The sequence below is a fragment of the Aquarana catesbeiana genome, linkage group LG05 (assembly GCF_042186555.1).
Source record: "Aquarana catesbeiana isolate 2022-GZ linkage group LG05, ASM4218655v1, whole genome shotgun sequence".
In the NCBI taxonomy this organism is placed as follows: domain Eukaryota; kingdom Metazoa; phylum Chordata; class Amphibia; order Anura; family Ranidae; genus Aquarana; species Aquarana catesbeiana.
In genome coordinates this window covers 223,711,782-223,725,458 of record NC_133328.1, presented here as the reverse complement: position 1 = coordinate 223,725,458, position 13,677 = coordinate 223,711,782, and the positions used below count along the sequence as shown (strand labels likewise).

Below are 13,677 nucleotides of genomic sequence, written 5' to 3'. Positions count from 1 at the left end.
CATATTTGGCAAGTACAGAATCACAGTATATATAAAATATGCAAAGTGGTTGGAGGGAAGTTTCAGAATGGCAAAAATGTTTTTATTACAAATTATGTGAGCAGACTGCAGTTCCTCTTTAATGCATCAGGACCCCCCCCCCCCCCATTAATAAAGTAAGACATTACAGAGAACACTAAATGGTGGCGTCCTTATTAGGGAAAGGAGCAGGGACTGGTCCCTGTCAACTTTGTCTTTATAGAGGTCTTTCAGGACAGGGGAAATGAAGGGAGTCAAGCGCCATAAAGGGCACAACCACCTGTATTAGAATTCTCCTGTGGAAGGAGAGTGAGATACCATTCCTATGTACAGTCTCCTAATGTAGTTAAAATCAGAGGTCCCAGGGTGTGGGGAGCCCAAGCAAACCTGTCAAGATGCACCATTGGGTGCAAGAATTCCAGAATAGTGAAAAAGGGCAGCCGAGGGAGGTGCCCAACTTAAGGGTCTAAAATGGAGATTACAAGGGAAGATGTGAGCAAGTTACCAAAAGACCCAGTAGAATGAACAAACAGCCTCCCACATACAAAAGTTGTGAAGCACTTTCATGCAGAAAGCTAATCAGGGAGAATATAGGTACTCTGGCTTTGAGACCTGTGGTTTAAGTGGGAGGTAGGTTGTGATTGCCAGTGAGGTACTACTGCTGTAGTAGATGAAGGGAAGGCTTCCTCTGCCCCATCTACTGGCTTCCTGGGTTGTAGCAGGAGGACATTTATCATCTGTGGCATTACTAATGACAGTATCAAGAGATTTTCCTTGCAAGTTAATGGAGTAAGATATTTTTTGGATGTACCATTAGCATTCCAGACACTTAGGCAAAGTGCCCTACTCAAATAATCTAGACTTTATCCACATGCAAGTCACAAGCTTAGATGCTTGTAAGAGGCCTGCACAACTGAAGCACATGGCTCAAGTTCACTTTTGGGAGCAAGTTACACATTACACCCATATTTAGAGTGTAACATGCTCCAGCAGTATGGGCAGTTGTAGCAGAACAATCTGCAAAGAAATGCTCCACTGTGTCACGGGAAAAAAAAAGGGGCCCAAAGTTAAGCAAGGTCGCGCGTACTCAGAAACCCAAGCAGCTGATGCCATTGTGGGGGGCAGACAGTTTGAAGTAACCAAGTCATTGTAGGCTGACAGTGAAACAAAACCACAGGCTAATAATCCAAGTGGTGCTTCAGAAGCAGATGAAAGATTGTGCATTCTATGCATGAAGGTAAAAAACCTCTTCTGTGAAGTTGCCCCCCCCCCCCAATCCCCCTAATACTCACATAAGCCCCATCTCTATCCAAAGATGTGCACGAGAGCCCTAGCTCCTGCTGTCAATCACATACAGTGAGCCAATGAGGAGAGAGGGGGCAGGCTGAGCGTGTGTGTGAATGGACACACAGAGCAGTAAGCACCTGACAGACACGTCCCCCTCCTGAGTCACAGCTTGGCTCCCTTGCACCATGACATCACACAACATGCTCAGGCACCGCCTCCACCAGACCTGCCCCCCACTAGTGGTGCCTGAAAACACTGTAGCAGGCACTGTAGGCTGGCTCTGGAGTTCTGAACCGAAGGTCACAGCCATATTTTTTAACTGGCAATCTTTTCCTCTCACTGTCATTTACTGGCAGGAGAAAAGTGCCTGTTTTTTACTGGCTGCCAGTAAAACTCACTGACTGTTGACAACACTGAGTGACATGCAGGAAATAACGTGTCTGCATCACATTCCTGTCTAGCACAAGCATTCTCATTCTTGAGAAAACATGACAATATAGATGGGGTGGGCCCCAATATAATCTCTCCTACTGCCAGCAACCCTCAGCTTTGAAGCGAGCAAAGAACAGAGGGGAGTGACATGTCCGGACTCCAAAATAGGCTTTTACTGATCCATCAAAAGCCCTATTTCCCTAATCATATATTAAAGGACACTGCATCTTGGATGATTGGGGTGTCCAAAGGCAGTAGCAATAGTGAAGAGAGAGGCAGGATGTCCCCTCTTGGTTGACACTCAGTAATGACAACAGTAGCCTAAACATACTCTATATAGTCTTGGTAAAAAAAAAGAAAAAAAAAAGAAATTCTGTTTCACCAAGAACTGCTGTCTGCTGCACCTACTTAAAGTGCTGTGAACTCATCCAAAGAGTCACACCCCCCTCAGTTTCTTCCAACAACCAACTCCTTGACCAAGAGGTTACCCAGGACTCTATCTCCAGCCCAATAAGATGTATGCCAGCCTGAGCTCCTTCCTAACAGAAGGAAGGAATACTCCTGGTTACAGTGCCAAACTTGTGCCCTCTATGCCAAGGCACGCTACCAGAATGTTGAGTTACAATAGTCCTGTGTAAGAAATTGGGATATGGATCTGCCTCAAGCTTAGAACTATTAGGCCCAAAACCCACATGCAAAGAGGAGTTTTTTGGCTTCTAAACTGCAGGCTACAAATGCTGGAGCAAAGAGTCTGAGGTTGTTGTGACAGACTCACCCGGGACAGAGGCTATTGGAGGGGACTGAACGCAAGCCTCTTGCCCACCGATTATGGGCCCTAGCATTTGGGGGAATGGTGCTCTCTGTGAGCTGTATGCCTGGGGACCCTGGGGTTGGTGTTACTTTGGATTCAGCTCCATGTCCCCCCAAAACACACAGACTCTGGGAACCCTTTATATGCCATATTAGAATGATAAGACTGAATTATACTGTTGGGACACATCTGTGAGGAGATGCTGGTGTCATCAACTTCAACTACCTGTGTTTATGTTAATTGAATGAGCTGATCACATTGTCCTCTATACAATGTAGGAGACGGGACGACTCCTATTGGAGCTGCTGCTATTGTGAGAAAATGTCCTGTGACAATTAACTCAGTCTGGGCAATAGGTCATGTCTCAGTCACCTAGGCTGTGTAAAGGATTAGTTAATTATCTCATGTTAATTAGGTTACGTTTGTATTGTTAGAGTAATCTTCTCCTGTATATAAGACTGTATTCTGGTTCTGAATAAAGTCAGTTTATGTTAGCAACAAGCAAGTGTCGCCTTGTTTTGTGCTCAGAGAGGTTGGGATATCTGTATACAGACTGGGAGGAAGTGGTATATGACGGAAGCACTCAAGCGGAATGTGGGACGTTTCGTGACAGTTGTACAAGGAGGTTTTGGGAGACTGTTCACTCAGAAAGAGGTTGTCTCCATATCCAAGGAGTTTGGCTTGAGAACAAACCAGAGCAGGAAAAGGGGGGAGTATCTTCTTGAAAACCAAAGGTGCAGTAGACAGGCCAAAGGGAACAAATTGGTGAAGTTGTGTACTTGGAGAAACGTTTATGCACTGGAAAAAATGGGGACCTTTGAACCAGCATCTTTGATGTCCATATGGGCCACTAGGTCTCTCAGATGAAGTGAGGCACTGACAGGCTGAGCAGATAACATGTGGAATCTTTGCCCCCAAACGAAGGGGTATGCCCCATTTAGCCATGGAGACAACAAACCGTTCTGAGCAAACTTAAAAGCTACGCTTTTCTCCAGAAGCAATAACTGATCTCCCAAGAGAGAAGCTGAACCAAAGTAGCATGAAGGTCTACTAACCACACAGGGATGGAGATAGAGCTTGAAATTCCAGAATGTAGCCCATGGACTCAGAACAGGAAAAGTATATAATAATAAATCTGCAAAAATGTCAACAATTCTGTGTTTTTCTGTAAAGATGGGGTGCTGTGTGTACATTAATGAGGAAGAAAAAATTAACTTAAATGATTTTAACAAATGGCTGCCATACAACAAAGAGTGAAAAATTTAAGGGGGTCTGAATACTTTCCGTCCCCACTGTATATATATTATATAACACACACACACACACACACATAAATATATCAAATTCAGGGGTGCCCCAAAAGGCGTCCTTCATTGAACGAGGCATAGGCAAGTAAATTATACCTAGCCCAAAAGGATCCACTGATCAATTTAGGTCCCCCACATGTGCATTGATAGGAGAACTCATTTGGATATTTGGTATATAATATCCTGGCAATGTAGGCATAAGCTTCAGTTCCAATAAGGAGAGCACAGAAAAATATATCAATAGGTTAGAGACAAGCGTGGCATTGATTGCTACAGGTGATGTCACATCTGGTGCTGAACTTCTGGTTTCTGGCCACAATGGAATGCACACAGGATCCAGAGAAAATCAGACTGGAGCGGCGGCGCTCCCCCTAGAGGAGCAAGTTCTACTACTGGTGCCAAACATTGTGGCACCTGTATTTGCAAGTGTGTAATCTGTCTTATTTGTTTTAATAAAATTGTAATGGTCGTATGCGATGAGCCCTCTTCTGTTGCTTGGTTCTATACATATTTAATCCTGTTGGAAGATGAAAACTAGTGGTGAAGAGTTGAGGAAAATTACTGGGGACTGGCAGTACACTGTGCTTTTAACGCACTCAAAGACCTTTCTTTGTATAGAAAGTTATTCATTTTTGGTCAGTCATTCCAAACAAGGGGTGTGAGCATTGGAAACTCCCATCTTTGAGAATTCACTTTCACTGGAGCACTTTAAATGGTGGTTAAAATTGGAGAGGATGCAAGAGAATTATTTTTCTTTTGAAGCTGGAAGAACCCTTTGGAATGGAAAACATAGTCGCTCAATTTGAAAGCACTTGTTTGACTTTTTTTTTTTTTTACACTATTATTTATGGCTTTTTTACACAAGATTGAAAAAGTTTGCACTCTTGAGCACAGGACAAAGCATTTTTTTTCCACTTTATTTATGGAGTGTTATGATTTTTTTATGATTTATATATAGTGTATTTGCTTCAATTTATTTATATGTATTGGAACACTTCTACTGCACTTTATAACATACATAGCACTACCAACCTCTAACGTAATTACTGTTAGAGACAAGCTTAGACTGTAGAAATGAGGTTTTTTTTTAAAAAAAAAAAAAAAAAAAGAAGAAGGACACCCTTAAGACTAGGAGTTATGTTCATAGACTGAATTGCCACTTGACTTACCTGGAGGATAGGTGGATAGGTACACACTACAGTATCCCCAGCTGAGCAAACAGATGCTGTGTAAAGTTCAGAAGCTGATGACGTCCGTTTGCACCCCATGCAATTGGATTTGGCATAGATGAGTGCGACCTTGCCATCAAAGGTTACACACAACCCAACTGCACAGAAGGCGTCCAACAAAACCCATTAAAACAAAGCTCACCATTATTTCCAAGGAACTACTTCTTCCAAGGCCTCAGACAAAGGCCTGTTGGTGTAAGGCAGAGCTGAAGGCAGTGACGTCATCACGCTTGGAAATATGTCCTGTCAGAAGAACGGGAGCACTGGATCTGCTTCCACTACCAAGGGTGCACTAGATATTATGGTCTAAGAATTTTATGGTTTTCAGGAGCGCTTTTTATACCATGAACACATGTTTGTAATGTTTTTTTTTTTTAAATAAATGGCAATGGATAGTTTGTGCAAAGCAACCTGATGGATCAACCCGAGGGGTAATGTCTTTGACTTCCTCTAGTTTAAGAGGTCCAGCTCTTAAGGTGAGCGCATAATAAGGCACATATGGTAGAAGACATGCATGTTAATAAGGTAAATTTACACTGCGCTGGACCTTTGGGAGTATATATAGTGAAGAACTACACAGATGGCTGTGTTGCAAACCGACTGTTAGTTTCACTGTATACATATATGTGTGGACTATATATTTATAGAGTTTTTTTATTTTATTTTTTTATTAGATATTAGGGCTTGGCAGCACTACTTGTTTATTATGTGTATATGATTACAGCTTCAATAAAACACTATTATAGGAATTGATGATTTGCACTATACTTGTATATTTTTGACAAGAAGACTGTATATACATATTTTATTGTTTATATTTTTTAATAAGTTAGAAGCACAACACAATTTAAGGTTTATTTACTAGTAACAATGTTGCAGTGGTCTGGAAAGCCCAGGAATAGACTGACAGTGCAGTATTGAAAAGGCACCAATGCAGGATTAGTATGCCCATACGGACAAGCTTTGCCCTTTCAGCGGGTATACGCCCTAGGGAGCCTTCAGGGACTGGTTCACACCAGGTGGTAGTAGTACCATGTCCCTGGACCTGTACAGCAAACTATAGCTAACATGTGCCTAGGTGAGCGCCCAATGCAGGATCCAGAGCCCTAAGCAACAAATCAACAAATTTAGATGAACTACACCTCTTCTTGCAGCGTCTGCTCCCTCAAGCTTTAGCCAGGGTGTCAACCTATCCAAAAAGCTGAAAAGTGGAAGCCACAGTGGCTAAGTAACAGCTAAGAATCTTAATAGAAAAGCCTTGGGAAAAATAAATAAATAAATAAATAAATAAATAAAACACAAGAAACTTGTTGCTTCTGTCAGAACAAAGATAAAATGTCAGTACACCTAAGAACACGAGCAGAGAGGTGGCTTGCTAAGAGTGGGAAAGGTTATATTGAGACTGCCTCAACAGCTTTATTTGCCAGTGTTCAGACACCTGAAGGCAGCAAATAATCCAATCGTCCAAGATTAACCCTGGCTACACATCATACAATTTTTTTTCTTCAATTTCTTTTAGATTTACCAAAACCATATAATATAAAAGGTCAAACCTAAATACTTTCAAATTGTATGCCATAAGGCAGGCCCTTGCACTACATAGTTGAAGGTAAAACTAAAGGAAATTGAAAAAAATGTATAATGTGTAGCCAGCGTTAGATTCTGTGCTGTTTATTATGTCTCAAATCCCCCATCAAACTTCCCAGTTAATAGTCTAAGAAAAAAGATGTGCAGACTAGTATTCTGCGCCACGTGCAACAGCTGTTCAGAGAACTGAAATCTATCAGAGTTTTCAAGCATGCAATTACGTAAAAGTGCCATGGTTTAGGACAGTGATGGCGAACCTTGGCACCCCAGATGTTTTGGAACTACATTTCCCATGATGTTCAACTACATTGCAGAGTGCATGAGCATCATGGGAAATGTAGTTCCAAATCATCTGGGGTGCCAAGGTTCGCCATCACTGGTTTAGGATTTCCCCTGTACAAAAGGAATTTGCTTTAAAGGCCAAATTAAAAACACATTCAAATCTTGGAAAAAAATAGAAAAAAAAAAACAAAGTCTTACCTGATACATATTTTCTTTCACAAGTTTAAAAATGAGCATTTTCCAAACATCCTTGCTATAGCCTTCTCTCAAGATAGCATTGTATGCTTCTCTGAAAAAAATGTCTCCACCTCCTGCTAAAAAATATATATAAAAAAAGAAGTTAATAAAAAGAAACAACACAATAAAGTGTGAATAATAATAGGCAGACAAATAAAACATTGTGACTCACACTGATGAGAGACCCACACTTATGACAATTTTAGTCAGAAAACTCTGCTCCCCAGCAAAAAAAAAAAAAACAGGGTATGGTATTTGTCTGTGCAAACACTTTTTTCTCTAGCAGTGTAGGGCCTCGATCACATGGGTGGCCAGGGGGGCGGTAAAATTAGGCAATTGGGCTGTGTTTTAACTGCCCACGGAATGCTCACCCAAATAAGAACATGCAGCCACTCAGGACCATAAACCTGTTGCCTCCTTGCCACCCGCCAACTGTCATAGATCACTTTTAAAGCAGGCAACAATGGCTGCTGCCTGTGTGAACAAGGTCTAACGCCTTCAAAAGTGCCATCTGTAGATTAACATTCTCAGGCATGGTGCCTCATGCTGAGAAAATGTTAATCTACATTCTGTTTCAGAAAAGGTATGTGCTTCAGGTCCTAAAACAGTGCAGTAACTGACAATTGCGTCCCAAACTGACAATTGTAAATCAGTGCTTCTCGATCACGTAAACACCATAATTGACCATTGACCACATGCCGGCTGCTGATTTTTCTGTGCATTAGTGTGTGTAAAACAAGTCATTTTATTTGAAACTGCTAAAAGAGACCCTGTCTCATAATAAAAAAGGTTTGGGAAAGCACATATCTAAAAAAAGATGATGCTTACGTCTCCTGTTGACTGCTCCACTGAACTCCGATCCTCTGCAAAGAAATGATCCTGCAAAGTCTGCTGGGAAACAGACATTTCCAGTAGTGCTAAACTCAAAATTGGTCCTGTAGCAGGTGATCGTTGTGACCGATCACAGCGATGACAAGGCTAAACACAAAGGCTGTCTTTTGCATCCATCAGCTCTGTTTCCTCTCACACAGAGATAACATGTGAGAGGAGACCGAGGCAATCTGTATTTTACTGTGAGTTGTACTGTAAAACACCTGTGAAGCCTGCTACAGTGACTTGATTGCTACCTACACCTGTCCCAGTGTCACCAGTGCAGCCAGCAACACCTGCAGCAGTGTTACCAGCACACCCTTTACCAGTGTCAGACCAATGCACACCAGCAACTGTTTTTCTGATCACTGACACCAGTACAGTGTCACCAAAGCCAATGTAATCTGAACACCATCATGCCAAAAAATGGTTCACAAGTGAGGTGGCCTTTCAGATTCTGAGCATGACAGATGAGAGCAGCAGGAAGGAGCTCTCACGATCACATTTGTAATATGAAACTGTGGAGAGCAGCAGTTCAGTAAGAGCCTCTTATTGAGGTGAAAGGGTGCCAACAAAAAGAATCAAGCATACTGAACCGTAGCAAGGCAAGCACCAGTAGCACAGACCGTCTGGTGAGGTGGCGAGCACCAGCAGTGCAGTACATCCAGATGAAAGGCAGAGTACAAGTAGCGGAGTGTCAAATCAGCCGTGAAAGATTAGGGCTCGTACTAGTGTCACAGGGGCGCTAACAAATCCTTTATGCTTCCCTTTACTTCAGCAAAGCCTGTAACATCCATTCAGGTAGGAACTGAACATTTTACAGCAATTCACTTTTTCTTTTTTCACCAAAAATGTATTCAGTTCCAATTGTGGACCCGGCAGCACATTGCCAACAATACCAATTTGTTTACCGCACGTCCATTTCAGTGGAAGCTCATCACAATTTATACATTTTAAAGCTTTCTTGGCCTTACAAAAAATATTGAACTGCACGCCTAATGGTCCACACACCCAATTCACCACATGCCAGTGTATTCCTCCGTTATGACCCGACACACTATGCAAGGATTAAGAGATTCTTGCGTTTTAGTGACATTTCTCTGTGCCCTTCCCAAAGGCACCCTAAATATGACAAACTTTACGAAATGAAAGTCTCGGCATCAAACAGTGTATCCCCAGTAAACGTGCCAGAAAAGGGTGAAGTTATATAAACTTTGTGAGAGGGCTATAGGGTATACATATGACTTCTGCATTTATGATGTGTAAAGATAGCAACCTGGAGCCCGCTGGATGCCCTACTTATATGGGTAACAGCAGAAAAATTGTGTAGGACCTCATGTCACCCGTGCTCCATCAGGGATACCATCTCTATATGGACAATTTTTATAGCAGCCTGCCACTTTACTGACATTTTTATCTGCAGCAAATTGTAACCTGTGGTACAGTGCGACTAAATCGCAAACACTTCCCTCAAAGTCTGATCACCACACACTTGAAAAGGGATTAGTCAGCACATTTGCGCAATTTCTAAGTTTTTTCCTCAATCCACAAAGACACCTCAATGGAAATCGAGGGAAGGCATAGTCTGCCTCACAAACTCCTTTGCGTACATGACTACAATTAATTCATGGGAGGTGTAAATTATAACGACCAAATGATGAAGTCCTACCTGGCAGCCACAAGATCCATTCACTGGTATAAAAAAAAAAATCATCCACCTGTTCCAATTGCCCATTTAAAACTCCTACGTCATCTACAGGGCTACAGGAGTTCCTAAACTACCAAGAGGTGGTTGTAAAAGCCACACTTTACCAGCAAGGTCTTGCACCTGAAAATATTTTCAGATGGTCAACAGGCGGCATGAGACACTCTTCTTGGATATTCTCCCTCCTAACAATACAGGAGAAAACCCCCTAAAAAAATGTATATGAAAAGATGAAACAGGGCATGACACACATCACTACTGTCCCCAGTGCCCCTCACAACCTGGCCTCGTTGTGCTATCATACCTCAATACAGTATGCTTCTCTGTAGTCCGACTACCTGCATTTTGCCTGTATCTGATTTTCTGTGTACCACCTTTTGCCCGTTTTCTCAACCATGTTTCTGCCTGCATACTGACCACATCTCTGCCTGCTGCATGAACTGACCCTGGCATGTTAATTGACCACATTTCTGCCTGTTGCCTTGACTGATCCCTTACCTGCATAATCAACAAGATCTGTCTTCCACCAAAATTGACCCCGGCCTGTTTACTCACAATTTTGCTTGCCCCCTGTACTGATCCTTTGCTGGCATACTGACCACATCTCTGCCTGCCGCCTGCACTGACCCTAGCCTGTTCAAAGATGTTCCTGCCTACTGGCTAAACCAATGCTTTGCCTTTTTTTTTAACATGTCTCTGCCTGGCACCAGTACTGACTCTCCTGCATGTCCCACTGATGCACAGGCACTCTTTTGGTCACCCTTTGTTCAGCCTCCTGTACTTCCTGGCCAGTGAACATAGCATTGTACTATGGGGGCAGCCAGGTACCAGTAGCTTAGGCCTGCTTAGCCTTTAGGAACATGGACTGCTGTAGGTGAAGCTACACTATGCTATATTCCCAGACCACTCATGCAGAGGCAACCATTACAGTACACGGTTTTTTACAGTGTTGGTTGATTGTTGTGATACACAAAATGCATTATCGTGTATATAATCAGTCCAAACTTTGAAAGAGTCTTACACATGTAGAATCACCATAATTGGGAGGAGTGGCAGAATATGTTGTAATTCTAAGCTATGGGTTAGAAATATCTTTTCAACTGACAGCTTTTTGCTATTAAAAAAAAAAAAAAAATTTTCTTTTCACATTTTCCAAAAACTTTATGATAAAAAAAAAAAAAAAAGAAAAGAAAAAAAGTCATTCCCAAAAGATTTACCCTGCCACTTCGAAAATAACTTGCTGGCTTTCCAAGTCATTTTGTGGCATTTTCCATTGTCCTGGTGCTCCAGTTCGCCTAAAACTGATAGGTAGTCAGGAGATTAGATGCATTATAATTTGTGCATCTAGAAAACCTGAATGTGCTCCTTGGATTTTGGACCCTTCTATGTGACTAGGCAGTAAAAAAAAGTCTCACACATTTGGTACCTCCATAGTCTGGGGGTTTAACAGGTGTAGAGTGTGGTGAGAAAAATGTAAACTTCAGAAAACTCGCTATGCCTCTTACTAAATACCTCAGACTGTCTACTTTCCAAAAGGGGGGTAATTTGTGGGGTATTTCTACTGTCCTGGCACTTTAGGGCCTCGAGAAATGAGATAGACATTTAGAACATCAGGATCCATTTTCAAATTATATATTAATATTATATTCAAATATACACTACTGTGCAAACGTTTTAGGCAGGTTTGAAAAAGTGCTGTACATTAAGAATGCTTTCAGAAATAGAACCGTTATTAGTTTATTTTTATTAAATAACAAAATGGAATGTAAACGAGCGGAAGAGAAATCCAAATCAAAATTTGGTGTGACCACCCTTTGCTTTCAAAACCGCATCAATTCTACTAGGTACACTTGTACACAGTTTTTGAAGGAACAGGTAGGTTGTTGTAAACATCTTGGAGAACAAACCACAGATCTTCTGTGGATGTAGCCTCAAATCCTTCTGTCTCCTCATGTAATCCCAGACAGGCTCAACGACGTTGAGATCATGGCTCTGTGGGTGCCAAACCATTTCTGACAGGACTCCTTGGTTTTCTTTACGCTAAACATAGTACCTAATGACATTGGTTGTATGTTTGAGGTCATGGTCCTGCTGCAGAATAAATTTGGGGTCAAATCACACACCTCCTTGATGGTATGGCATGATGGATAAAGCCCTGTACACATGGGTCAAAAATTGGGCGAAATCTGCCTGTTCGTCGGGAATCAGCTGAATTTCAACCCATGTGTACAGCTGTCTGTTCTACAATAGCAGGTCTCACAACCAGCTTCTGTCTAATGGGAATGCTGGAAAACCAGCATCTGATCAGCACTGGCAGCCACTGGCTGGATCAGTGTGCTCTGGAGGGGAAGGGGGGTTGCTGGCAGTTCCTCTGTCAAAATACAATAGCACAGCACAGGTGATCGAAGCACTAACATTGCATGTGTTAATATGGCGATCTCTCTCTCTCCATTTTTTTTTCCGTTCATCACGCTGTGTTGAATGAAAAAAAAAAAAAAAAAACTGTGTGAACCCACCTTAAGTATATGCCTGCATTTCTCAGCATTGAGGACATCGTTGATCCTGACCAAATCGCCAATTCCATTTGCAGAACTGCAGCCCCAAACATGCAAAGAACCTTCACCATGCTTTTCTGCCACCTGCAGACACTCATTGTACTGCTCTTTAGCCCTTCAGAAAAAAACTGCCACCTACAGCCTGCTACATCCAAATATTTTAATCCAGGGCACCTGCTGTCATTTTCTGCACCCCAGTTCTGTTTTTCATGCATTGTTCTGTCGCTTTTTGGCCTTAATTGTTCCATGAAGACACCTTCTGGCCAGGCTTCTCCAGGCAGTAAAATGGGTGGAGTAGATTGATGTAGCTAGAGTAGGTCCCAGTGGTTTCCACCAGTCCTGTGCTGATGGCACTGTTGGATATCTTCCGATGTCGAAGGGAAATAAGCCGACCACTGCATCTGTGATCCTCAACGTTGCTCGTTTCTTTGAACTTCTTCAAAATAGCTTGAACAGCACATCTTAAAACCCAAGTCTGCTTTGAAATCTTTGCCTGGTAGATACCTTGCTGATGCAGCATAACCATCTTGTTTCTTGTTATTGTGTCTTGCTATAGTGTATGACCTGTGACATGAAACGGTCTTCCACCTCCTCACCTTAACCACTTCAGCCCCGGAAGGATTTACCCCCTTAATGACCAGGCCATTTTTTGCGATATGGCACTGCGTCGCTTTAACTGACAATTGCATGGTCATTTGACACTGTACACAAACAAAATTGATGTCCTATTTTTTTCCCACAAATAGAGCTTTTTTTTAATGGCATTTTATCACCTCTGCGGTTTTTATTTTTTGTGTTATAAACAACAAAAGACTGAAAATTTTGAAAAAAAAAAAAAAAAATTCTTTTTTTTTTTACTTTTTGCTAAAATAAATATTCCCCCCCCCAAAAAAAAAAAACTAAATTCATCAGTTTAAGCCAGTAAATATTCTTCTATAGAATTTTTGGTAAAAAAAAAAAAAAAAAAAATTGCAATAAGTGTATATTGATTTGCACAAAAGTTTTAGCATCTACAAAACACGGAATATATTTATGGCATTTTTATTATAAATTTATTTTTTTTTTTTTACTAGTAATGGCGGTGATCAGCCATTTTTAGTGGAACTGCGACATTGTGGCAGACAGAACACTTTTTGAGACCAGTGACATTATCACAGTGATCAAAGCTTAAAAATGGCCAATGATCACTGTATAAATGGCACTGGCAGGGAAAGGGTTAACACTAGGGAGGTGTTTCTAACTGTGGGGGAAGTGTACTGACTGGGGGAGGGGGGGGGGGGTTGGGGGGAGAGCGATCACTGTTCCTGATCACTAGGAACAGACGATCACTCTGTACTCCTGTCAGAAAGGGGATCTT

General features: G+C 41.8%; 1 protein-coding gene across 1 annotated transcript in view; it reads right to left on the bottom strand.

Moving 5' to 3' along the window:
* The window catches only part of TRANK1 (tetratricopeptide repeat and ankyrin repeat containing 1), a 273,379-nt gene that overhangs the window by 184,265 nt on the left and 75,437 nt on the right, over window positions 1-13,677 (bottom strand). The window contains exon 6 of the mRNA XM_073630592.1: window positions 7,152-7,267. Coding sequence (XP_073486693.1) covers window positions 7,152-7,267 — 116 coding nt within the window. The remainder of the gene's footprint in view (window positions 1-7,151; window positions 7,268-13,677) is intronic.